This window comes from Apium graveolens, chromosome 8 (genome assembly GCF_009905375.1).
Source record: "Apium graveolens cultivar Ventura chromosome 8, ASM990537v1, whole genome shotgun sequence".
NCBI classification, from domain to species: domain Eukaryota; kingdom Viridiplantae; phylum Streptophyta; class Magnoliopsida; order Apiales; family Apiaceae; genus Apium; species Apium graveolens.
In genome coordinates, this window is record NC_133654.1 from 144,142,538 (window position 1) to 144,169,462 (window position 26,925).

The following is a 26,925-nucleotide window of genomic DNA, read 5'->3' on the forward strand; positions in this document are numbered from 1 at the left end:
CCTGGTAGGCCAAAAGGCCTCCATATGTTTCCTGGTTGGTCGGGGCTTCCCCGCATGTAAGTTGTGGCCATTACGACTCTGATACAGGGCTTCTAGTAGGACAAAAAGCCTCCATATGTTGCCTGGTCGGCCGGGACTTCGCCGCATGTAAGTTGTGGCCATCACGGCTCTGATACAGAGGCTTATGGTAGGCCAAAAGGCCTCCATTTATTGCCTGGTCGGCCGGGGCTTCCCCGCACATAAGTTGTGGCCATCACGGCTCTGATATGGAGGCTCCTAGTAGGCCAAAAGGCCTCCATTTATTACCTGGTTAGCCGAAGCTTCCCCGCATGGAAGTTGTGGCCATCATGGCTCTGGTATGGATGTTCGGGATTGATCTTAATCGATACCAGACATCCATTTTTTGCCTGGTCGCCCGGGGCTTCCCCGCACGTAAGTTGTGGTCGTCACGACTCAGATATTGGGGCTCCTGGTAGGCTAGAAGGCCTCCATTTGTTGGCTTGTCGGCCGGAGCTTCCCCGTATGGACCTTGTGGCCATCATGGCTCTGATACGGAGGCTCCTGGGAGGCCAAAAGGCCTCCTATGTGTGGGATGGTTGGGCGGGAGTGGTCTTAATGGACCTTGAGTGTCTCTTACAGGGTAGTCTGATCCATCAGGAGGAGAACACTCTGTTCTCGTATTCGTAAGTTCATTTGAAAAGTTAATATTGTCTTAATCTTCACTAGTTTTGTTAATCATGATGATTAACATAATCTTCCCTTAGTTAAGACTAACGACTTGTGTTTAGCCTCAGCCATGCTTTTTTGTTCATTTTCTAGTGAACGTTCTGTTCTTCATGAACTTGTTTTCGTGGACGTCCTAGTCTTCATGAAATTTATTCTCATGGACTCTTTAGCCTTCATGAAACTTGTTCTCATGGATGTTCTAGTCTTCACGAAACTTATTCTCGTTGGGCGCCTATTTTTTCAAGAATTCTCATGAAATTTTAGATAAGTTCCACCGGAAAATCTTCAGGAGGGTCTGAATCAACCCTACAGGGTTCTCGTGAGCGTTCTACTCTTTATGAAACATTTTTCCCTTCGTGAGGGTTCTAGTTGGCCTAATCCTTCCTTGTGGAGGACTAAGCATCATTGACTCTTGGTAGGCCAGAATCCCACCTCCGTGAACGTCTTACTCTTCATGAACCTTATTCTCGTGAACGTTCTGTTCTTTACAAAACTTATTTCTGTGGAAGTTCTTGTATTCACCAGGAGCATCCCTTGGCTCTAGTTTATGGTTTTCTTGGAACCTTCATTTGGGGGACATCCCTATTAGTTCCAGATGTCTGGAGACGTTCTTTCAAGGACGTCCTAGTCGGCCTAACCCCTCCATGTGGAGGAGTCAGCTTCAAGGACTCTTGGTCGGCCATAGAGACCAAGCACTTGAGGCCCTGATTGACCGTAACCTCTATGTCTAGAGTTTTTCTGCCCTTCGGGACCTTATTTCATGGAAGTTCTTGAACTTCAATCTTCTCAATATCAAGTTGTGGCTTAGAATTTCTTCTCTCTTTTTTGTTCGAGGAGTGCCTTGCTGGGTGGGGGCCTCATCTGAGGACCCTTTAGACGATCAAAGATCTTCATGGATTGCTACTCGGCCTCCTCTGGTCGGCCAAGGGGTCCATTCATGACCCCTCTAGTCGGTCAGGGGAAATATTTTTCCTTTTTTTGGACAACATGTCTCGATCACGTTCGTGACGGGCCTCAAACATAAACTATCATGTGATAGGTCCTTATAATTCAAAGAAAGCTTATTAAAGGTGACCTTAGAGGCTTCTCTGTCGAGGGTTCCTATCTTCCTCTTAATTTACCATTGGTTAAATTTGTTCCAATTAAGCGAACAGCTTCCTGAAGCGGAGATATGCGGGGCTCATGCCTTATATCAGGTACATCTCTTCTTTTTAGAACTTTTAATACATCAAATTTAAGGAGGGGCCTGGATGGCTTAAAGCCTCCCTTGGAGGCTGGTCTGCTGGAGCCCTTTTCCGAGGGATATCCAATTGGTCAAGGGCCTTCTCTGGAGGCTGATCAGCCTTCTTTGGTAGGCTAGAGTTTGTAGTGTAGACTTTAGTCGACCAAATACATTTTGTGAAGTTAGCTTTCTAATATCTTTTTCTTATTAGGCCAACGCCTACTTCGTAGCTTCTTTCACTAAGAATGCAAAATGAAGGAGTGATCACATGGCCTTGGAGGCATTGATGAAGAAACTTGAGAGAAAGTTTTAGGCTAGAGCTCTCTTAGCGTTTATCAACAGTCGGAAGACTTATTCAAGATGATGGACACCCATGATGATGAGGTGCACTCTGTTAATATGTCCATTGGCTCTATTCATGGCTCTTACCTGAATAGATTGCCACTATTGGCCAATCATCTGATTTTGGGTTGCCACTATTGGCCAATCATCTGATTTTGGACTATAGATTGTCCTTCAGTGTTTAGGCCTTGCATGGCTTTTTTTTCCATGTGTGGCTTTTATCTATTTACAGTCCTTCATGGACTTGAACATCTTCGGTGTATAACCTAATTGTCCATCATGACTTGATCTATGATCCTTCAGGATCTCCTACATTTATAGTTTGATTCATATTCGTCTGTCATTTTTGGTACTTCGGTCCTTCATGACTTTTATTTATTAGATGCTCGTAAACTAGTCGACCTTATTCCTCCATTTACTACTAAGTACTAGGAACATGTCTTTCATGTCCTAAACTTAATAAGCCTTCAGGTTCGAAACGTGTTAGGTATGAGGCACTTTGTCACCGCTCAGCTTGTAAGATCTTCGTCCTAATATTTTCTTGACCTTATACGGCATTCCCCAGTTATGGGTTAGCTTTTATTTCTCTCCAACTCCTGATGCAACAATTTTTTTTTAAGATGAAGTCTCCTTGGTAAAAGAACCTTTCTTTAACCCTTCTATTGTAATAGAGGGATGCTCTTCGTTGATGCTCTGCATTGCGGGCGTTGGCCTCATCTCTGACCTCGTCAATGAGATAGAGAGCGAGCCTCATGCCTTCTTCGTTGGTCTCTAGCTCGTAAGCTTCGATCCTAGGGGATCTATGAGTGATTTCAAGGGGCACCACTTCCTCGGCTCCGTAAGCCAGCATGAATGGGGTAGCTTCAGTTGTCACTTTGCAGGTGGTACAATATGCCCATAGTATAGGCAGCAACTCATCCACCCAAATGTTTCTCGAGTGTTCAACCCTCTTTTTAAGTCCATCAAGGATGATTCTGTTAGCAACTTCTGCTTCCCTGTTTGCCCGAGGATGTGTAACCGAGGTGAAGCGAAGTTCTATGTTGTTATCGTCACAGTATTCTCTGAACTCTGCATTATCAAATTGTTTCCCATTAACCATGACAAGGATGCGCGGGATTCCATATCGGCATATCACATTCTCCTAGAAGAATTGGGCAATTTGCTTGGTGGTTATCTTGGCTAGTGCCTTAGCCTCAATCCACTTTGTAAATTAGTCTATGGCTACCACAATGAACTTCCTCTGTCCCGATGCTACAGGAAATGGTCCAAGTATGTCCATTCCCCATATTGCAAAAGGGATGGGTGTGCTGATCGATGTAACCCTCTATGGGGGCTGTCATACTATTGGAGCGTGCCTCTGGCATCTGTCGCATTTCTTCACATTAGCCTTTACATTGGCTAGCATAGTTGGCCAGTAGAACCTCAACCGAGTTATCTTGTGAGTGAGGGCCCTGCCCCCCCAAGTGTTGTCCACAAATCCCTTCATGGGCTTCTTTAAGTGCATCATATGCTTTAAGAGGTCTTAAGCACTTCAAGTATGAAATAACAAAGGTCATTTTGTTAAGAAGGCCTTCAATTAATGAGTATCTTAATGCTCTAATCGATAACTTGCGTTCCTCCTGGGCATCGTCGGGGAGCCACCCAGTTTCTAAGTGGGTCTTGATTGGGTCAATCCAGCAGCTTGCCATACTGACATGAATAGTAGGGGTCTTCAAGACCTGGAAGTCAATATTTCTCGGATAATTCTCAATTTCAGACGAGGCGAATTGAGACAAGGCATCCGCCGTAGTGTTCTCCTCTCTCGGAACATGTTCTGCGTACCATTCATCGAACTGAGTCAGTATTCCCTTTACGACTCTCAGGTACTTGGCCATAGTATCATTCTTGGCCTCAAACTCCCCATTAACTTGAGCAACTACAAGTCTTGAGTCTCCGCAGACCTTCAGGTTTTTGGCCCTCATGTCTCTAGCCAAGCCTAATCCAACTATCAACGCTTCATATTCTGCTTCGTTGTTCGTAATCGGGAAATCCAACTTCAAAGCATATTCAATCATAAACCCATCAGGGCTTTGCAAGACTAGGCCTGCACCACTAGATTTTATTTTGGTCACTCCATCAAAATGGAGATTACAATATTCTTTCAAGGTTATTTCTTTATTCTTCTCCTTCTCTCCTCCTTCTGGGTTAGTATCTCTTGCCCCCCGACTTCTTGGTCGTTAATGGTGCATTCGACCACGAAGTCTGCTAAGGTTTGAGCCTTGATGGTCGTTCGAGGCTTGTACTTGATATTAAATTCTCTTAACTAATTGCCCATTTGAAGAGCCTTCCACTAGCCTTCGGGCTATGAAGAATGTTTCTCAAAGGTTGGTCTGTCAGGACTTCGATCTTGTGAGCCTGGAAGTATGGTCTCAACTTCTTTGAGGCTATGATGAGAGCAAGCGCGAACTTTTCCGTGGTGGAGTAATTCAACTCTGCTCCATGGAGCACCTTGCTTATATAGTATACAGGATTTTGGAGCTTCTGCTCTTCCTTCACGAGGATCGCACTCACGGCTTGTTCAGATACCGCTAGGTATAAATAAAGAGTATCCCCCGGACGTGGTTTAGCCAACAACGGGGCTTCAGTCATGTACTTCTTCAGCTGTTCAAATGCCTCTTGGCTCTCAGCTATCCATTCAAAGTCCTTCACCTTCTTAAGGGTTTTGAAAAAGGGAAGGCATTTGTCTCCGGACTTGGAGATGAACCTCCCTAGAGCTGCGATTCTTCCTGTCAGCTTCTGAGCGTCCTTAATGGAGCGTGGTGGATCCATGTCTAGGATGGCTTTCATGTTGTCGGGGTTGGCTTCTATCCCCCTCTTAGAGACCATGTGACCCAAAAATTTTCCAGACCCAACACCAAAAGCATACTTGGCTAGGTTTAACATCATCTTGTGGTACCTTAGCACTTCAAATGCCTCTCTGAGGTGACTAATATGATTGGCCTTGCTTAGACTTTTGAATAACATGTCATCAACATAAACCTCCATGGTCTTGCCAATTAGATGGGCAAATATCTTGTTCACTAGTCTTTGGTAAGTAGCTCCTGCATTCTTAAGTCCAACAGCCATAACAAGATAATAAAATACACCAAAGTTAGTTATGAAGGATACCTTGGGAGTGTCATCCTTATACATTCTAATCTGATTGTAACCATTGAAGCCATCCATAAAGATTAACATCTCGTTTCCAGCAGTGGCATCGATCAGGGTATCAATTTTTGGTAGGGGTAGCAGTCCTTGGGACAAGCATCATTCAATTCAGTGAAGTCAATGCACATCCTCCACTTTCCATTGGCCTTCTTAACCATTACGGGGTTGGCCAACCATTCAAGGAATTACACTTCCTCAATAAATCCAGCTTCTAAAAGCTTCTCGACCTCCTGCTTAATGGCTTCCAGCCTATCAGGGGCATAAGTTCTCTTCTTTAGCTTTCCATCCTTCCGAGTTGGATCAACATTCAACCTATGAGTTATAAGGTTTGGGTCAATCCCAGGCATATCAGCTGCTGTCCAAGAAAATACGTCATTATTTTCTTGGAGGAAAGTTGTTATTCGGCCCTTCAAGGGCTTGTCCAGAGATGCCCCAATGTACGTGACCTTCTCCGGGTCTAACGGGTCTAAAGGAATTGGGACCAAGTCCTCGGCTGGCTTCCCTCGCAGTTCATCATTCTCTCGGATATCCATGTCTTCAATGGGGAGGACCTGCCCCCAAGTTCCATCGGGCCTAAGTGCTGCAACATAGCAACTGCGGGCCATTTTCTGATCTCCTCTCGCTTCTCCAACACCATTCCTAGTTGGGAACTTCGGTACTATATGGTAGGTTGAGGGCACAGCCTAAAAAGCATGGATCCATGTTCTACCCATGATAGCATTGTAGGTAAAGGCTACCTTGACAACCTGGAACTTCAACATCTGCGTGGCCTCCCTGGGCTCCTCCATGATAGTTATAGGAAGTTGTATTGCTCCTTCGACTTTGCATTCCACATGGTTAAACCCGTAGATGGGTGCGTCAGACGGAGTTAACTGAGAATCATTGTAGCCCATCCTTATGAATGTGTCATGGAACAGAATGTCCACGGAATCTCCATAGTCCACTAGGACCCTCATAACAGGACAATTTCCAATTATTGAAGTGATAACCAGAGGATCATCCTGAGGAAATTTTAAACCTTCAAGGTCTGGGCTCACCATATTCAAGCGTCATCTCATACTTAGAACGCTTAGATGGCTCTCCAACTATGCTCATTACTTCTCTTGCATAAGCTTTTCGGGAGTTCCTTGTAATACCAGCTGCTATAGGTCCTCCGAAAATCATATTGATTACTGGTCCTCGGGGCTGTGGGTTGCGATCTCTGTCGTTACCCCTTCGATCATCATCTCTTTGATCATTATCTCTCTTTTGGCCTCCGGCCTCTTCACCCTTGGTGAAACGTCCAAACTTTCCCCTTCGGATCAGATACTCAATCTCATCCTTGAGTTGCCTACAATCGTTAGTATCATGACCGACATCTTTATGAAACCTGCAGTACCGACTCTTGTCTCTTTTCTCGGGGTCTCCCCTTAGTGGCTTCGACCATTTAAAGTCCTTATCCTTTTCAATTTTCATAAGGATTTGTCTCCTTGGGGTGTTCAACCTCGCATACTCAGCAAACCTTGGCTGCTGATTCTTCTTAGAAGAGGAGGAGTCAGAGTTTTTACCAATTTGTGAATACTTTTCCTTAGCGTTGTACTCCTGATCCGTCTTCCTTTTCTTGTTTCCAGTATGTTCATTGTTCAGAGTTTTCTTTTTCATACTCTCCTCCACCTTGATATACATTCCTGCTCTATCTTGAAGCTGCAACATACTTTCGGGAGGGTGCTTAGCCAGGGACATCTTAAAGAACTTGTCTCTAGTCCCTTGTTGTAGAGCTATCATAGCTACCTTATCATTAAGATCAGGGACCTTCAAAGCCTCCTTCGTAAATCGATTCAGATACTCTCTCAGGGACTCCTTTGCTCCTTGGATTATGCCTATGAGAGAAGTTGAACTCTTCTCGTGCACTCTACCACTTATGAACTGCTTGATAAAAGCTTGACTCAAGTCTTTAAAGGATCCAATAAAGTTTTGGGAAGGGGGGAGACGGTTGTACCACATTTGAGCCATGCCCGATAGGGTTTGAGGGAAGGCCCGACACTTAATAGCGTCGTTCACGGGCTATAGCAACAGGGCGTTAGAGAACATCCTAACATGTTTAGCAGGGTCACCAGTACCATCGTATGCTTTGATGGTGGGCATCATGAACTTCCTTAAGATGTGAGCATTCATTATCTCATCAGTGAATGGTGGGTTTAGATCATCAGGATATCCTAGGGGCATAAGATCACTTGGATCAGCCCTTGGGTCAACTGCCCTTCTTGGTATTGGACCATCCTGGTCTATGATTGGAGGAGTATTTCTCCGCCTTGGAGCGAGTGGGGGTCTTGGGGCCAGATGTGTCTCCAGGTCTCGCTTCAGCCTTTGGATCTCAGCATCATGAGCTCTGATCCTCTCTTGAACATCTTGGGGATTCATCCCTTGAGTTCTCCTAGAGCATTGTTCAGTGTCAGCCATCGGCTCTTTGCCAGCACGCCTCCTTCTTGGAGCAACATCATCATCCGATGACTCGGAGTCTCTTTCAGTATAAGATCCAGAGAATTCTTGATCCTCCGAAATAGGAGCCAAGCCACGTATGTATTGGGGCATCTGCCCTTGTCCTTCACTCCTATTAGAGTGCCCACTCCCTCCAACTTCGGCGTATAGAGGCATCCCGTAAGGGGGGTTGGTAGTCACAATCGTCGAGTACTCATACCCAACGGGTTGAGAGTTCACAGGTGCATGTAGCTGCTGAAAATGGGGATTCGTCCCTTGAGGAGCCGGGGGATCATCCCTTATGGTTGAGCTTCAGTTGCCCCTACCAACATTCCTTCTTGGGTGGAGGCATAAGTTGAGTGCGGTGGTATGTCCACCACTGATGCGATTGTTCGCGATGGGACAGGAGCGTCTGTCCCACCAGTGTTTCTGCTCCGTGTGTTCACCATGGTTGTTGTAAGTTTCCCACAGATGGCACCAAATGTTGTGGAATAAAAACCTGAATACTTTAGTATTTAATGCTAGGGTTGGTGAACTTCGAGCTTTAATGGCTGCTCTTACATTCGGGACTATCAAACCTTGCAAGATGCCTACGTGTATCTCTGTTATAGAGAATCAAGCCAAAAACGTAGTTCTAGGTTGAGGGGTAGAGCCCTTTATATATAGGCGAGTCTAGTGTTAGACTTCTGTTGGGAGACTTAGTGGATGAGTCTCGAACTTGGATGGTGATTAGGAGTCCTCTTGGGGAAGGAGATCCGGAACCTTCTATGTAGGACTTTGAGTTCGTTTAGAACACATGTCTCTGCTCTTCCAGCCGTATTGGGCCTAGTCCGTGAAGAACTCGTGTTCGTGGACTTGGCCGACCTCCGCTAGTGGGCCTTGGTTGTTTGGGTCGTCATAGGCCTGTTACGAAGTTTTGGACCAGACAGGCCTGCTGTGAAGCTTGGACCAGACAGGTCTGTAGTGGACTTTTCGGACAAGAAGCCCAAGTGCAATTAATGCGACATTTAATGTGTCTTTAGGATGTATTTTCTATCCATATCACAGTGTGTTTAAATAATTTGTTTTAAATTCATTTTAATTCCAAAAATTATAGAATAATCATTTTTAATTCTGATTTTTCTTAAATAATTATTTAAAAATATAATTAATATTTAATTAATTTGAATAATTAATTATATTGAAATATAATTGAATTATTCTTATTAATTGAATATTAATTGAACCGTTTATCCGTTTTAATTGAAACGAACGCTCCTATTCAGAAAAATGATCTGTTTCCGATAAAAATAGTTTTAAATCTTAATTTCTTTCAGAGACGAGTCGGATTTCGATATTTATTTATTTATAGACCCGATTAATTAGGAATACAAGTCTAATAAATTCTAAAAATTAGGAAACGAGTCAGATATTTTCAATAATGCGAGTAATGATTCGATATCAATTGTAAAAATGTTTTAAAGCCTAAAGTGACGATCTGACTTATGTGCTATGTGATTTATATGGTTAGTCGAGTCTTAATTGCTGGCTAATTATTATACGAGTTAGTTATAATCGTACGGGTAGACGATAAAGGTTGTGTGGATTTGGATTGATATGCGATTGAGGTACAAGTCAATTGAATTGGTATCTTTCCTTGATAGATACGAATCTAGCAAGGCAGTACAGGCTAGGGATAGATAGCAGTGGTAGATTTGGGAAAGATGGCAAACCATACAAGTTTTTCCCCTATTCTAAATCCAGAATAGTGAAATGCTTTATCTTGTTAAAATTCTTGAATCGCTGAATATTGATAATTCCTATTCATATACACTGATACATAATTACTGTTCTTTTGATCACACTTTTATTTTGACTCCTGATTACTCTTGATACATTGAATACTCTATTCATATTCCAATAGAATACCCCATACTATATCTTGATATGAATTGTGATGTTGGGATACATCAAAGAATACCCATTGTTCCGAATGCTAACCTATGGACTGGATGGTTATGATATGGGTCGGGGATGGACCAGACCCTTGATTATTAGGCCATAGTGCCTGGGTACCCGATATGTTGTTGGGTCTATACAGGTGGGTCAAGGTCCGCACTGTATCCTGACTGATCAGTAGGTTATAGTGCATATGTTAGTTTTTGTGTCCAGTCTAGTTTATTGAATATCGATGATAACGGCCTTCATATTTCAATACAGAAATGCACAGATACATATAGAATCTGATTACCTATTCATATCATATTCATTTGGCTTTCTTATGATACTATATACATATTGCAGACTTGCTGAGCAATTATGGCTCACTTTTCTTCAGTAAAAGCAGAGAATGAAGCCTATCCACACCAGGGTGGTAAAGAAGCGAGTGAAAAGGCGGAACCCTCTGGTACCGAGAGCGTTAATCCCAATTCAGGAAGAGAGTTTTGAGCTACCTGAACAGGTTTAGTGTGGATAGATGTTGTGTGTGTTTGAATAAAAATGAACTTAGTTTTAAAACATGTTCAGTTAGTTGGTTTGTAATAAAGAGAGTTTTGTAAGACTTTGAATTTGAGAAGGTAATAAAAGTAGTGTTGTGTTCTTGTCTTCATACCTTAACCTTAAAGATCCTGAGTAGAATTTGAAGGGTGTTAGATATATGTTTATATAATTATTATACAGGTTAATTTATGTTAGTAGTTGGAAAGTAACCCCAAGATCTAGACCCCGAATTTGGAGGGCGTTACAGATTGTATTAAAGTCAGTGTTTGAAGCGATAAAGTTGCTGCAAGCTTAACAATATAATCAAATCTTTAATATGAAGACCTGAATCGAAGTTAGTCATCTGTGAACTAGACCACTTGTACTAGGCGTCAACGGCTTGTGAAAGGAATCCGAGTATTATTTATAGAAGAATTATTAAGTTGAAGAACGTACTTGGATTGAACATTTATTTGATTAAGTATGAAAAGAGGTGTGCACAGTGTACAGCTAAAAAGCCAAAGTGCTTACAGGTATAAAGTTTGAGTTGAAGATTGAATATACGGCTAAGTACAACTCAAATTTCCTTGGTATAAAAAATGGACGGCTACAAACCTGGATATAAGGAGTGGAAGGTGTGTCAAAATTCAGTGATCAAATTCCAATTTGATAATAATACACTTACTCCTGAATTTGACCAGGTTTTGGTTTTACAATAAGTAAGTTTACTTTTAAACTTTAATTTATTTATTTTATAAATTTAATGAATTATTTTATAAACTTATATTGATTTATTCTATAAACTTTAAAAGAGTTTATTTTATAAATCTAAATTAGTTTAATTTTTAATTGCTTACATAAGTTTATTCTATAAATTCTTTTAAGATAATTAGTTAAACTTATTATTTAAAATCAAGTAAATTAAATATTACTTTACAAAACCAAAACCTGGCCACATGTATACTTCATTGGTTTTTATTAATTTGGTTAAGTAAAATGAAGTACTTGTAGTAGTTGCACTATCGGTATACAAGTTTGGGTGCCACTAGTTGGAAATGAAGTGAAGTCATTTGTTGCGCTACTTGTACTACTGCTACTCTCTCTTGGCTCAACCAACAACCTTCAAGATTTGGCTAAGTAATTTATTCACCCTCTTGGCATAACAAATATCTCAAGAAACTACTTTGTTGGAAACATAAATTAATTTGTAAGGGTCACAATCAACCACGTAAATTAATTTATGTACTAAGTCTACATAAAAAAGCAGATTCATTCAGTGGTTCTGTTCATCTTCTCCCTCACAAGAGCTAAATAATTGAAGCAAAAAGAGACAGAGGATATACACACTCAAATTAATATCCATTAATCTTCTCACCAGAGTAACGTTATAATGCTCAATTTAACTTTTGTATATTCATAGGGGATATTATAAACGTTACCCGGTAATTGAATCCTTAGACTAACATAATCTAGATCTTTGTATAGAATTTAATTTGTTGATTTTTGTAGTACCGAGAATATTGTTGTTCTTGGATTATAGCTGATTGATTTATTCATCGGATTGTAGCAACACCCCTCACGGATTTATATATGAATATATATTTCCCCGAATATCATGTGTTTCTTATTTTAATGTCCTAAACACTATTCGTCTCAAGAACATGAAAAATCTAACTGAACACAAAATTATTTATCCGTAAAATATTTAAAAGAATTTTTTAATTTAGTGAGTATCGTATTCAACCCCCTTCTACGATACTTTGGGACCTAAACAATTGGTATCAAAGCTTGTTGATCGATATACAGATCAGATCCGGTGTGGTAGACCAAACAGTCAAGTTCTCATATTTTTGGATTTTTCAATTTTCAAAAATTATCAACTCTTGAGATTTTTGAATTTTAAATAATATATGGACTTATTCCCGAAATATTTCTTACTCTCAAAAAGTTTAAAATATTTCAAGACAAAGGTTCTCAAAGGTTTGGTAGACTCAAGATGTCTCCTAGTGTTAAAGATGATTTTAGTCTTTTGAAAAAAATGAAGAACATGTGCTATTCAGACGAAATATTACCTAACATGGAAATTGAAGATAATGGTTTTCTTTTTCCAATGAAGCTGATTTCAAGACCTACTGAAGAAAATTATGGAACTTCCTCAAAGGCTTACTTCATAGGATATCACTGGATGTTTAGATGCAGGAAATGAGTGAAGTTTCTACGAATACAATTTTCTAGAAGATTTTAAGACAACTATACTAATTTTAGATTATACAATCACACAGTTGTTTATATCAATGCTACATTTATCCGAGAATTAAAGAGATCATAAAGGAAAGAAGTGAGGAGGTTAAAGAGAATAGTGTGGATATGCAAACATCTCAGTTATAGACATTAAAATTGGAACCTCGGGACAGAATATAAGAGTTACTGATAGTTAAATAAGAGGAAACTCATGTAGATGAAAGTGACTTGTACACTTTAAATAGACTTGAGGGACTGGACTACAGGGCAATGTTTAACATGTCATAGAAGTTTAGTCACATCAGATTCGCAAGGAGTACATAAGCTATATTCAAGGATCAAGCCTATCTATTCTGAAGCACAGACTCTTAAGGATTCAGTTCAAGAGGTGGTTACAAGATTGAGATGCGGACATAGATAAGATTGTATAGTTACAGTTCTGATAAGAAATATGTGTCAAGTAACTATCAAGGGTTTGCTACAACAGAAGAAGAAGCTTGACAAACAAGGATGAATGAGGACTCAGTTGACAAGCTAAAATGAAGGTGTAATATTTTCTTTAAGAAGTAGCCATATAGAACTTATATTGCTTAAGGAAAGAGTTGGGATGGATCTGATGATGAGAAGGAAGATCATGACTATTTTACTTTCATAGCAATCTCCGAAGATGATTCACCTCGCATATCTCAGGTTTTAATTTCTTGAACCATTGCAATATTTTTTTTCAATATTCAATGCATGTTAAGATTTTAGTGTTTAAATGTTTAACACACGCACAAGCATGATAGCATCACACATATATAATGCTGAACTAGTTTTATAGAATATTTCTTCTGATAACTAGGATTAATGTTTAACTTGTGCATGTTGCTTTATAGTATCTTGGATATGTGTTTAAATATTTGTTGAACATGATTAATTGCATTAGTGAGATAGAATCTTTCCAAGGAAATAGCTCTTAATTTTTAGGGGTTATGATCCCGGCATATAAGACCTTTGTTTAAGCTTATATTTCATTTTCATTTTCATATTACAATGTGATTTGCTTATTTTATCTAAATTGTTTGTTAAGTTATATAAATTTATAAGTTGGATAGAGACAATAAGATGACATACAACAACATGATGGATTAGATAGAATTAGTGATTTATTTGTTAATTTTTTTGTTCCATATCATGCATGTCTTGCTTAATTCTTATTTGTAATGTTTATGAATAAATGCCATGTATTCTTAATTCAATCCATGACTGAATCTCTTAGTACTTGCATTAATTGTACAAAAACATGTTTAAGAATTACAATAGGGTAAAGACTGCTCGTTCTCCTTATGTAAGGTAGAAACCATTTTTCTCCAAACCTAGAGAAAAAATTATCGAGGGTATTAAAATGAAAAAATGGCCAGTCAAAGATAAGAATAAATATGTTAAGGTTGAAGCTATTGTTATCACTGTTAAAAGTAAAATTTCTAATCCATCCGAACCCAAACAGATAAATTGGGTACCAAGAACTTTTAATCCATTTATGAGTGCAGGACATAACAGGTTAATCGATTCATATGTGTTCTTGGTTATTATCTGGAAGCGGTATCTAACAGAAAGCACAAGCGACGAGACTTAAGAATATTATGACATCTATGGCACCTGATGCATATTCAAACTTCAATATCTATAAGTTGAATGTGAACAAGTCTACTCCTTGTTGGTGAGTTAAAAGCGGAAGTCACTGTACAACAGTTCATTGACTTTGCAGTTACAGATCAATTCGACTCTGCATATCTCTTCTTCACAAGCTCACTACAGATTGGTATGAACTGGTATCTTACTCAAGCAATCGTCAAGGACATGATATAGCACTCTAACTGAATTTATAATTGAACATGAACCAACAAAGTCATCATACAATTATCTCGCATTGTCATTAAGCACAAATTTAATGTTATATATGTGCAGTGATTTCATGATAATATCATATGTTGGTCTACTAACAAAAACTCGAGCAAGTTATTTTCTAAATAATTGCAGATTAGGTACGGAGGAGCGTGTTGGAAAAATTGTAATTCTTTTTAGAATTGCTTCAAGCAAGCCATTAGAATAATTCTTTTAGGAGCTCAAGTAAGCCAGTAGAATAATTCTTTTATGAGCACAAGTATACCAAAAGAATGAAAAAACAAGTAAGTCAAGGATCTTTTGAAAATGTAAAAAATTGAAAGATTATGAGCATGCCAAGACTACTTACCAACAACAACCACTAAAGTTTTGATCAGGAAACTCAAGTATAATGATAAGTTATAGAGGTATGACCAGCTCACTTTTCTACTCAAATGCAAAAAGACAACATCTAATGTTCTCAAGATGCCAATGTGAAATTCCATATGGATTCTAGAGAATCTAATCTTATAGCTATTAACGAGATTTTTTAATATCTTAAGGGACTACCAAATCTTGAAGTATTGTACCCTAAAGATAATGTGCTTAACATGTTTGGATATATAGATATAGATTGCGCAGGTTGTAAGAAAGACAAGAGAATCATCTCTGGAAGCTATCAACTTAAGTGACATGAGAAATATCTCAGTAAGCTGTCAACTTCATGGAAGAAGATTAATTTCTTATTATGATAAGAAATAACTTTAGCTCCAACAACTTTGTGGGACATTCTAAGTCAATGCACCTTGACATCAAGTATCATTTCTTTCGAGAGCATGTCTTTAAGTCAAAGAGCTACTTGGAGAAATATTTACTAAATCACTTGATAAAATTAATTTTTCAAGATTGGTTTGTAAATTTGGGATCCCACTTATTGCATATTAGTTGAAAATCCCACTTAAAAGGAACTCTTTAAATAAGTTCATAAAGTATTAAATCTTTAATATTTAAAGGACTTGTGCATTTATCGGTGATTTAGAACCTCGTACTTAGTGCAAATATCTTGATTATCATGATTATAATGTCATATACATTTGTGGTAGTTAATTCTTTTAGCGTTAAGTCTAAATATTTTTTTTGCTAAATATTTTATATGCTCATGAAATATTTCTAAAATTAATATTATATGTAAAATAATTTCCATGTGTATAAGTCATATATTTTATTGGTAATTATTCAAGGATTGTTGTGCAAGACATGCTTGTACAATAACAAGACTAAGTCACATTGATAACCCTAAGATTAAGTTATTCGATAATCAATTTTATATTTTGTAATTATATTTCTTGAGTCTGTGAAATGGTTAGAAGATTAGACTGAGGGATTTTTTTGTGAACAAATTCAAGCTAAGGAATAAACTCTGGAAGAAGATCAAGCCATGATCATGCCTCAGAGAAAAGTGTAGAAGCTTGGAGTTGAATAAAACTGTTCTATGAAAAATGTTCTAAGTCAAGATATCAATAAGTCACATATCAAGTATATCACAAAGTCATTCGAGAAGTCCAAAATAACTTGTAGAGAAGTCCAAAATGGCTTATAGAGAAGTCACAGAGATATCAAAAAGTCAAATAAAGATGTAGAGAACTAGAGATATCGACAAGTCATTTATGTATGTACAGATCTCAGAGATATCGACAATTCAATTCTCATATAAGAGATATCAGAGATATCGATAAGTCAAATTGTGTATATGGAGATCTCAGAGATATCGACAAGTCATTTCTACATGTAGAGATCTCAGACATAGCGACAAGTGTTAGGAATATGTTGTAGGCTTGATGATAATTCACCAAAATACTTTAGTAGATTTAATTAAGTGATTTTGTAACTATCAAGGGATAACCACACTTGTTCATCCGTTGATAGAGTAGCTTATATTTTAATAAGTTTTATAGTACATTCATATATACTGTATTGTCTTAGAAGTTTAGAAGTTGTAGAGAATTCTAAGTCATGTTGACTACTAGAAAGATATAAAAAATAGGTTGGCTAATTGTAAATATTAGATACCTTGTAATTTTGCATAAGTGAAACAGTATAAACTGCTAAAGAAGATACTTTCAACGGATAAACTACAAAGCTTCGACGGATGACTCAAGACACTTTCAATGGATGATCTATTAGAGACTCAACAGATAACTCATGTGGAGTATCGACGGATAACAGTGAAGTCTCGACGGATAACCAATTCAAATAGCAGTTGAAAGTGACTTGACAGTCACATGGGTTGATTGTATACAAAAGGAATGTGGCAGCCTATTTGCAGGTTTGAGAGAATAAAGGAGCATTTTCATTTCTTACTTGAAGAAATACAAAGATGCTGGACAGAGAAATGAAGAAACATGTGAATAGACTTAGATATTGTTTTTATCGGTTTGTCTTTTTCATGTGTAACTTGGTAGTATATAAACCAAGTGTAGCAAGTAGATTAATTATCAATTGAACTGAGAAATAGAAAAAACTACATCTGTTAGGAATTTCTCTGTTCTCCTTTAGAAAGATACTTGTAAGCATCTGTATTCATTCTTGCATCACAGAGTTCTCATTCATATATAAATCTCTGGTGGAAAGATCAATCCACCAGAAAGTATTTAAGCCATTGTGTTTACTTACTTTGTGTCTTGAATACTTAAATATTTTATTCTGCACTTTTGCTTATTCAAACACAGATATATTAAGTTGGCTTCTGGTCGATATAACGAAAACATAAATAATTAGCTAATAACGTTCTCGTTCATTTGAATCCACTTTACTTAATTACTCTTCCCTATTCTAGGGATTCACAAATCCTTATACATATATATCTTAGGGGAGTTATTTATACCTCAAAATAATTCTCAACTCATATGTAGTCTATTCATATACACACACACATATACACACATGAACACTTTATGACGAATAATATCATAAAGTCAAGAAGTTAACAGTTAAAGGATAGAAGTCTTGCCTCATTGATGCGAATGCAAATGCGACTACAAATACGAATGCGGCTGCGAGGGTCCTGGGTTGGTACGATAACCTATAAACAATATCATAATTTAGGATTAGTCCTCGGTCACTTAAGAAACTGAGTTTTACTCTCACATACACTAGTGGTCGCTTTCAAATTATTGATTCACATCTTGCTTGCGTACCCTTGGCTCCACCATTTTATAAAATCGACAATTAAACTTTTTAAGGAGAATCCTTCGCGAGGACCTTACTAATTTCCTAAGAAAATTTAAATAATTGTTTCGTGATCCGATAAGTCTTTTAGGGGCCTTAAACATGCTCTCAAAGTTACTCGAGAGGTGGGGGTTCGTTCGCGATATGTCGTTACTCAAAATGGTCGTTTCTCATAAACCGTAAATCGGATCAAAGCGACCAACATGTCAAAATGAAGCTTAAATCATAAACTATCTAAGAATGGCAATGGTTAGTTCAGAAATGGGTTTTTGGGTCCAAAAGGTAAGCACGAAAATATTTTCTAGAAAAATGGACATTACGACGGCTATACTTTAGCGATTCCCAAATGCTTACGATACCAAATCACTCCATTCCAACAACAATCCAACCATAACTCAAGATACAAAATTTTACTCCTGAAATAAGGTCAAAACAATCTTATGAACATCCAAACCAACCAATCTCACTCATGGTTCAACAATCACAAAAATAACTTTAACAAATATTACACTAAACATGCTTAATCTTTCATTCACTAATCAACCATCAAAAAATCCATTTACAATCCTTAAAACATACAAGTTAATAATATTAATCAAAGAGGTAAAGATATGGTATACCTACTTGAAGCTTATAATACTTTTACAAAGGCCTATGTAACCTTGGATGATCCTTAAACAACCTTAATATGCTATAAACTTCAACACAAAACAAAGAACACAAACATGGTTACTATTCACCTAACTGTAAATCATGAAACACGAGTATGGGAATTAAGGAGGTGAGAAGAGAGGTTACCCTATATGCGTAGAGCTTCTCTAGGGCTTCGATTTGACTAGTAGAACACGTGAATCGACCAAGGGAAACTCAAGATACAAGCATTTCTTTCTCCATTTTTTATCTCCTTTTCCTCTCGGTTTTTTCTTAAAAACATGAAAAATGAGATTTTGGTTACTTCTTTTTTGGGTTGGTTGGTGGATTATTGACCAAGTTATTTACTTTTTTAATATTCATCCTTAGCTAAATATCTAGATTTGCTTTAGTAAAGTGCTTGTGTCATCACTTGCATCATCTAGCTTACCTCACCATCTAGCCAGTTTTCCAATTCCTATGGATTGATGATGTCGCCTTGATTCTAATCCACTTGATTAATCTCTCTTGCTTCTTGTACAAGCTTGATCCTTGGTCTCTTATTTATTTTACGGTTCACTTAACTCTCGTTCTCTTTGTTCATTTTAGGGATCATATCCAGGATCTTATTACCTGGGCTTCCCTAAACCTTTCTTAATATCTTATATTCCTTTAATGATCGTCTGTTATAATCCTCGAATTGAATTCCTTTTTATCATGTTACCTTATACTTAATTCTTTCGGCGTCTGATGGATGTTCAGGAAAAATTAAAGTGTTCGAATTCGAATTCGAATTCTGATGATATTTACATCCACTCATTTACTTTATGGAATACTAATACGATCTCAGAATTTCCATAACGGTATTCCTATATAGTGTGGTCTGATAATTTTACTCAATCGGCAAAATCATTAAAAGTTACTATTTATCAGGATTTCAAAAATTCCAAAAATTAAGGTTATTACAGTCTCCCCTCCTTAAAAGGATTATATCCCAGAATTAGATAGAAAACAGTTGGGGATGTTTTTCTATCATTGCGCTTTCTAACTCTCAAGTGGATGTTCCCGCATTGTGGTTCTACCACAAAACTCTTACTAGATTGATAACCCTGTTCCTAATCACTTGTTCTTTTATCGATATATAATCCTTACTGGTTGCTCCACATAGGTTAAGTCTTGTTACATGTCTTCATTCTCATATTCCACCATGTGTCCGGCATCCGGATAATTCTTCCTTAACATTGCCACATGTAACACATTGTGAACTTGCGGCAGGTTCAGGGGTTGGGCTACCTCATATGCTAACTTCCCAATACATCTCAATATCTCGAAGGGTCCAAAGTACTTTGGACTCAGCTTTCCTTTCTTTCCAAACCTCATCAATCCTTCCCAGGGAATACCTTTAACCACACTAGGCTCCCTACTTCATACTCATTTTCCTTCCGGGCCAAACCATCGTACAACTACAAGTCAATCTTGAGCTGCTACCAGCCGTCCTCAAATTGAATCTCTTATGTCCTTGATCCTTTGGACCACTGCTGGTCCGAGCATCTTGCACTCTCCAACTTCATCCTGATACAAGGGAGATCGACATCTTTTTCCATAAAGAGCATCATAAGGCGGCCTTCCAATACTGACATAAAACCTAGTATAGTAAGCAAACTCGATCAGTGATACATGATTAATCCAACTTCTTTTAAAGTATATTGCACAGGCTCTCAACATATCTCTTCGCTCTATAGCTTTTGCTTCTCAATATTCTCTCTTTTCCGGTTCGTAATCGTTACAATTTTCTATACATAATACTATTCGGGATATACTTTTACTCGTTAGCATTCTATAACCTTTTAATACTTTAGACGACCCTATTCACACGAACATGTTCCGATTTCAGAGACAACTACACCCATATTACTCCTTTCCTAGCCACTTTTATCTCTGAAAGCTTAATCAATCATATAGAAGTAAAATAATTTATTGAGAGATCACTATGATCAATGAACACTTGCTACCTTGCATATTTAGTATAGAAGATGGCCAGCCTTTAGTACTTGACAAGCAATTAAATAACATGCGGTATCCTACTAGGCTTCATCACAGAGATAGATAGTCAATCGACTATACCTCCCCTTCTGAAAGGGTTGTTCTTATCAGTTGATTAGAAGATGAAAAAGAAAGAATTTAAGAGAATTATAAAAAGATATATGGTCACAATTATCTAGCTTGAGATCTACCTCTGAGCTATAGAGGTTTAACAACGAGGAATAAATATATATATATATATATATATATCAATATGAAGTATTACTACATCGTATTCATGTGTTTGAATAACTTTTGCTACTCCGTCCATCATTCTATGGATCCTTGCTCTTGCTCAAACTTATTAACAATTACCTTTGAAACTCCCTCAATAATTAAAATTGAACCTAGGATTTCATACTTCGACGTCATCATTACTAGAATCCTACGTTGCGCCATAATTTTCTTCGTATCATAATACTACTCTCTGTCGATAAGAAGGAATAAATATTCAATAGGTAATTAATCGACTTAGTTAGTCTATCAACGATAACTTATACATTGTCATGACCCGATTAGTGGTACTCAATCTCAACATCCATTATAATACAACTCTCATGGTTGTTATTGTCACATTATTCACAGAATCATTGATGCATTACTATAGTCCATCGATGATCTGCTGCATTCATTTACTTTCCTCGAGATCTTGATTACTAATCATACAGATGTCATATCTGTCATATCAAAATCTTCTAAGGAGGCAACATAATCACCATTCGTGATCCATGTAGAATATTTTTGGAACTTATGAAATTGCAGAAGAGTTTCGATTAAAGAAACTGTAGCAGGTTAATACCATTATTAATCATATGTCCTCAATAGGAGACTTGAAACTCATGGTTCATTTAGTCCTTTTCTGAACATGGTCCTCACTTATCTCAATGTAGGACCTTCTTAAATGGGTGACCCGCTCACAGCAATAACACGAAATAAATCCCTACCAACTACAGTTACGGTTGAGTAATGCACAGTAATCAGAAGGAATGTCAATCTTCCATATCATAATATAATTTTCATGGTTTCACCTAGTCATTACTGTATTCCTTTGGCATGAGCGCTTATAATTGCTCTCTTACACTTTAAGTGTCAGTAACCTCATTGGTCTTTCTTGATAGTAATAGTTCCTTATAATTAATATCTTTTGAACCGCCTTCAAATAAATTTGTACCTTATTTCCAATCATTACTCATGTGAAAATGCCCTTCATAAGTTCTGATGAAAAATATCACCATTTTCCAATAAGTTATTGCCTCAGTCTTTATATGTGAACATTATCACGGTTGACTCTCGATCATACTTAGGACGCCTCTTATCTTGGGTCCTTGCTTTAAACAATTTCGACATTGGTTTGATCTATACTTTCTCATGCTTTAACGCGTGCCCCACTTGTCATCATTATTAATATGTTTTATTTCCTTTACTAAAATTTCTATTTGGAAAACTTAAATATTACCTTTCTTCTTGTAAAATTTCCAAAGTTATTTCTCCTGTACTTCCTAGGTACAGGGCATATTAAGATACCATTTGCTAATACTATAATCATTGTGTCTATCTAGTTCTAAGAACTTTCTCCATTGATCGTTAAAGATTGTTGCTACCTTAATCCCTCCAATTCATACTGTCCAAACTTATAATGTCCCTATTAAGGGTTAAATGCTACCATTTATGCATTCCCCCAGGGTTCATCCCAAGTTATCGATGTTTTATCCTCAATTCTAAAAAAGTACTTACCTTCTTTAATAGATAAATCAAATCATCTACCCCTGATAAGGGTATCTATTCAATCATTCTCACCTTGATAGTTTATATATAATTTCATGCTAATATTCCTTTTAAAACTGAGATCAATCTATATGGCCTCCAAAAGATAATAATGGTTAACTAATTTTCTTACAGAATTTAGTAATGGTATCAAGGATGTTCTGGAAGATATTGGTCACGTTCAACGTGAATTTCTTATTACTTATTTCTCTTCTTAAGGAGACTAAGCTCCCAATAAAATTCTTATATCATATTGAAAAATCTTTGACCCTCTCTATAAACTTTGATTGATCATTTGGAATAGTGAAACTATGCCCATTATAGCTTTAAAATTCCAACCTCATATATCTTAGATTGTTGTACTTCTTATTTCTAACTCACGATCGGGACAATCATATACACATAAGATCTAGTAGTTCCCAAATGGGTTAAAATAGGTGTATTGGTGAAATTGGGTAGAAAGGTACCTTTAATTACATTAGTATTTTGCACAACAATTCTGACCATCATATTGAAGGTCCTTGTTATCGGTGCTTGATTAGAAGCAACCCCACTTTGTCTTGGTACCGCTGGTCTAATTGCTTTACACTCCTTTAAATGGCCCATCTAGCCACACTTGTAACACGTAATGATTAAGGGTTTGTTATTAGAAGTGTGTATCTGGAAATCACTCGCATATTGCCCTACTTGCCCACAGTGGAAACAATTTACCCTGGGCATATGACAGTCCCCTCTATGCTTTCTCCCGCATATTTTACAATCTAGAAGTGGGGGCCTTGACTATACCGACTGGGATCCCCTGAGCTTCATGTCGCTCTGGCCAACACTCGTTCCTTCCGAACTTGTAGCCTCTGGATTTTCTCTAACTTGGGATGCTCGTTCCTTACCAATCTTGTTTGGAAGGTTCCCACCAGTGGAATTTCCAATCTGACTCTCTAACCTTCTTTCTCCATCATCTCTCTCTTTCTGTACCTGCTCACTTCCTTTCTTCACAATAATAGATTTATTTACTAGGGTAGCATAATTTATTAGCTCTAACACAGACACCCTATTTTGAATCCATTGGTTCAGCCCCTGCTGACACCTTCTTTCCTTTTTCGCTTTAGTATTTACAAATTTTGGCATCAATCTCAATAACTCAGTAAATTTTGCTTTATACTCTGCTATGCTCAAGCTATTCAGCTTCAGTTCTAAAATTTTTAGCTCCATCTCGCCCTCCATGTAACTAGGAAAATATTTCTCCAAAAACAACTTGGTAAACCTAGCCCAAGTCATCACTCCATCCCCTTCTATATTCTATCTAGAATCCCACCAATAATTTGCCTCTCCCTTTAGGAAGTAGGTTGCAAAAATAGTTTTCTGATTCTTAGCTACCTACATTATCTCAAAGGACTTCTCTAATTCCTTCAGCCAGGCCCTAGCTACCACAGGGTCGGCTATGAAGGGTTTTTAACACATAAACGCAACAAAAACGTAAATTTAAATCTTAAAAAAAATCGAAACCCTCCGCAGGATCCATGAGAAAAATAATATTTAATTCATAGTTCAGTATATTTACCTTAAGAAGCTTTACGTTAATGGAAAGATGGAGGTCTTTAATATCGATCCAAGTACAATGAACGGAAATCCCTAGCAGCTGCTCCTAAAGTGTGAAGCACTCCACCGGTATCCACCAAGAGTACAATGTGATGGAGGAGGAAGAGGTTGAGAGAATTAGTTGCCTCCCTCTTGTTCTACTTTAGAATTAGGGTTAATTATTTGGGTTGAGGCAAATAGGGTTTATAATAGTATATTTATAGGCAAAATTTTCAGCTGAAAATTTTCCATAAAATATTATTATTATTAACCCTTTAATTGATTATTCTTATTAACCAATTAACTAATAATTAAAACACCTTTTAATCATTAATCCATTTTCTAAACACTTTAGAAAACTAATTCTCTCACTTGATTTAATTTCCAAAATTAAATTCTTAATTAATAATATTAAGAATTAATTGAATCTCATTTAATCAATTATTAAATCTGCTAATTAATTATTTATTTCAAAAATAAATAATTACCAGCCATTATTAAATAATTCCTCCACTATTAAATCATTCTCTTTTATAGTGTGACCCTGTAGGTTCAATATTAAGCCGGTAGTAGAAATAAATAATAATAAAACTATTTTAGCATTATTTATATAAATTCTCTAATTCATTAAATATGATTAATTAATAAATTAATCATATTTATTCTACATCGTGAGGGATACTTCTCAGCATATCGCGACTATCCGGATAATACGAATTCACTGCTTAGAATATCAAGAACCTATTCAGTGAGTAGTTACCGTACAATCAATTCCTTCTACCCTGCAATGTCACGATCAAATACAAGGCATGGAATTTGTGTCAAGCCTATCTTATTTAATCATTTGCTTTCCCATTCACTATGCTTAGTTCTATTTAATGTAAATTGGAAACTCCTTTCTAATTTCATTCACTCTGGCCAGAGATTCCTGAACTAGCATAAGTGGATCAGCATTGAACATTCTCTTCCTTCACTGGAAGGGGTAGATCCTTTATTGATCATACACTATCTTCGTATACAAATTCCTATACCCAGTAGAGCCCTTATAATTGTCCCTGGAGACTAAGAACTAAACCAACGCATAGTTCAGTGTACACAAGATGACTATAATGACCTCAAATCTAAGGATACTTGTACAACTATCACTATATGAACAACTGCTGACACATGAGTGAACTCCATCAGTTGTTCAGCTGTGTGAGTCATGTCCAGTGAACTTATTCTATAATAAGCACCTACATACTAGCTATAGTGTCACCACACAAATGTCTATGAGAACAGATATCCTTCATATTGAAGCAAGCGTAGTATGTACCAATCTTTGCGGATTACGAATTACCAGTTAGTAATCCTATGACCAGGAAATATTTAAGTTTAGAGTTATTATCTTTTAGGTCTCATTATTATGATCTTATCATAATCCATAAAGAGCTTTACTTTAAACTATGGTATATCTTATTTAAACACTTAAATAGATAAAGCCCGTAATAAAACCAAAACAAGTCTTTTATTAATATCAATGAAATCAAAACAGATTACATAAAAGTTATTCCTAAATCATCATGCATGATTGGACTGAGGACACATCTCTTTCAATCTCCCACTTGTACTAAAGCGAATCACTATGGTATCTAATACCCATCTTGTCTTTATGACGATCAAAGTGACTTTGAGAAAGTGGCTTTGTGAGTGGGTCCGCTACGTTATTATGTGTGTCAACTCTCTTGACGTCTCCTCTTTCAATACAATAGAAGAAATGTTACCGCGCTCCCACTAACCTTTTGTAGACACATGGTTCATCTATGTTTTTGATAAAACCAAACTCTTTGATTGTCTCATTAAAATGGATGTTCCATCTATGAGAAGCTTGCTTTAAACCATATATGGTTCGCAGCAAGTTACACACTAGGTGTTCATTTCCCTTGGAAAGAAAACCCTTTGGTTGTGTCATATACACTTCCTTTTCAAGTTTCCCATTGAGGAAGGCCGTTTTCACGTCCAATTTCCAGATCTCATAGTCGTAGTAAGCAGCAATCGCAAGCAAAATCCGAATTGATTTTAATAGGGTTACAGGAAAAAAAGTTTTATCAAAGTCAATCCCTTGCCTTTGTCTGAATCCTTTTGCCACGAGCCTGGCCTTATAGGTTTCCACCTGCCCATCTGCTCCAATCTTTCTTTTGTATACCCACTTGCACCCAATAGGCTTAACACCTTCAGGCGCCTCAACCAGAGTCCATACTTGGTTGGTATACATAGATTCCATTTCGGATTTAATGGCACTATGACATTTCTCTGAGTCAACACTACTCATAGCCTCATTATAGGTCACAGGGTCGTCATCATCAATGATTGACAACTCATTGTCATTCTCAATGACAAGGCCATAATACCTCTAAGGTTGGCGAGACACTCTCCCTGACCTACAAATGGGCTGTTTCATAGAAGGTTGTTCAGTCTGAACAAGTGTTTCCACTTGATCCGTAGTAGTTTGTGCTTCTTGAACTTCATCAAGTTCAATTTTTCTCCCACTGTTTCCTTCAAGGATAAACTTCTTTTCCAAGAAGGTAACATATCTGGAGACAAACACCCGATGATCGGTATAAAAGTAATACCCTAAAGTCTCTTTAGGATATCCTACAAAATTACATTTTACAGATCGAGATTCCAGCTTATCTGGGTCAACTTTCTTGACATAAGCTGGACATCCCCAAATCTTAACGTGTTTAAGACTCGGTTTCCTTTCTTTCCATATCTCATATGGTGTTTGAGGAACAGATTTGGAAGGCACCTTATTTAGTAAATATGCTGAGGTTTCCAATGCATAACCCCATTGGAATACTGGAAGATTCGCATAGCTCATCATGGACCGAACCATGTCTAACAAAGTTCGATTTCTCCTTTCAGATACCCCATTCAACTGTGTAGTATATGGAGGATTCCACTAGGAGACTATACCATTTTCTTTGAGATAAGATAGAAACTCTCCATTCAAGTATTCACCACCTCGATCTGATCGAAGAGTTATAATACTATGTTTGGTTTGTTTCTCCACTTCATACTTATATTCTTTGAACTTTTCAAAGGCTTCAGACTTGTGTTTCATCAAATACACATATCTGAATCTAGATCGATCATCTATGAAATCAATG

At 37.4% G+C, this 26,925-nt stretch overlaps 2 protein-coding genes across 2 annotated transcripts; both read right to left on the minus strand.

Annotated features, from left to right (window-relative positions):
- Positions 1 to 3,672: 3,672 nt before the first annotated feature.
- On the minus strand, positions 3,673 to 4,344 carry LOC141680045 (uncharacterized). The gene has a single exon (XM_074486375.1). The coding sequence runs from the start codon at positions 4,342 to 4,344 to the stop codon at positions 3,673 to 3,675; it is 672 nt and encodes a 223-aa protein (XP_074342476.1).
- A 1,317-nt stretch (positions 4,345 to 5,661) lies between these two features.
- On the minus strand, positions 5,662 to 6,369 carry LOC141680046 (uncharacterized). Its single transcript, XM_074486376.1, has 2 exons — positions 6,214 to 6,369; positions 5,662 to 6,159 (listed from the first exon to the last, which is right to left on the minus strand). The coding sequence occupies exons 1-2, from the start codon at positions 6,367 to 6,369 to the stop codon at positions 5,662 to 5,664; spliced, it is 654 nt and encodes a 217-aa protein (XP_074342477.1).
- Between the last annotated feature and the right edge of the window lie 20,556 nt (positions 6,370 to 26,925).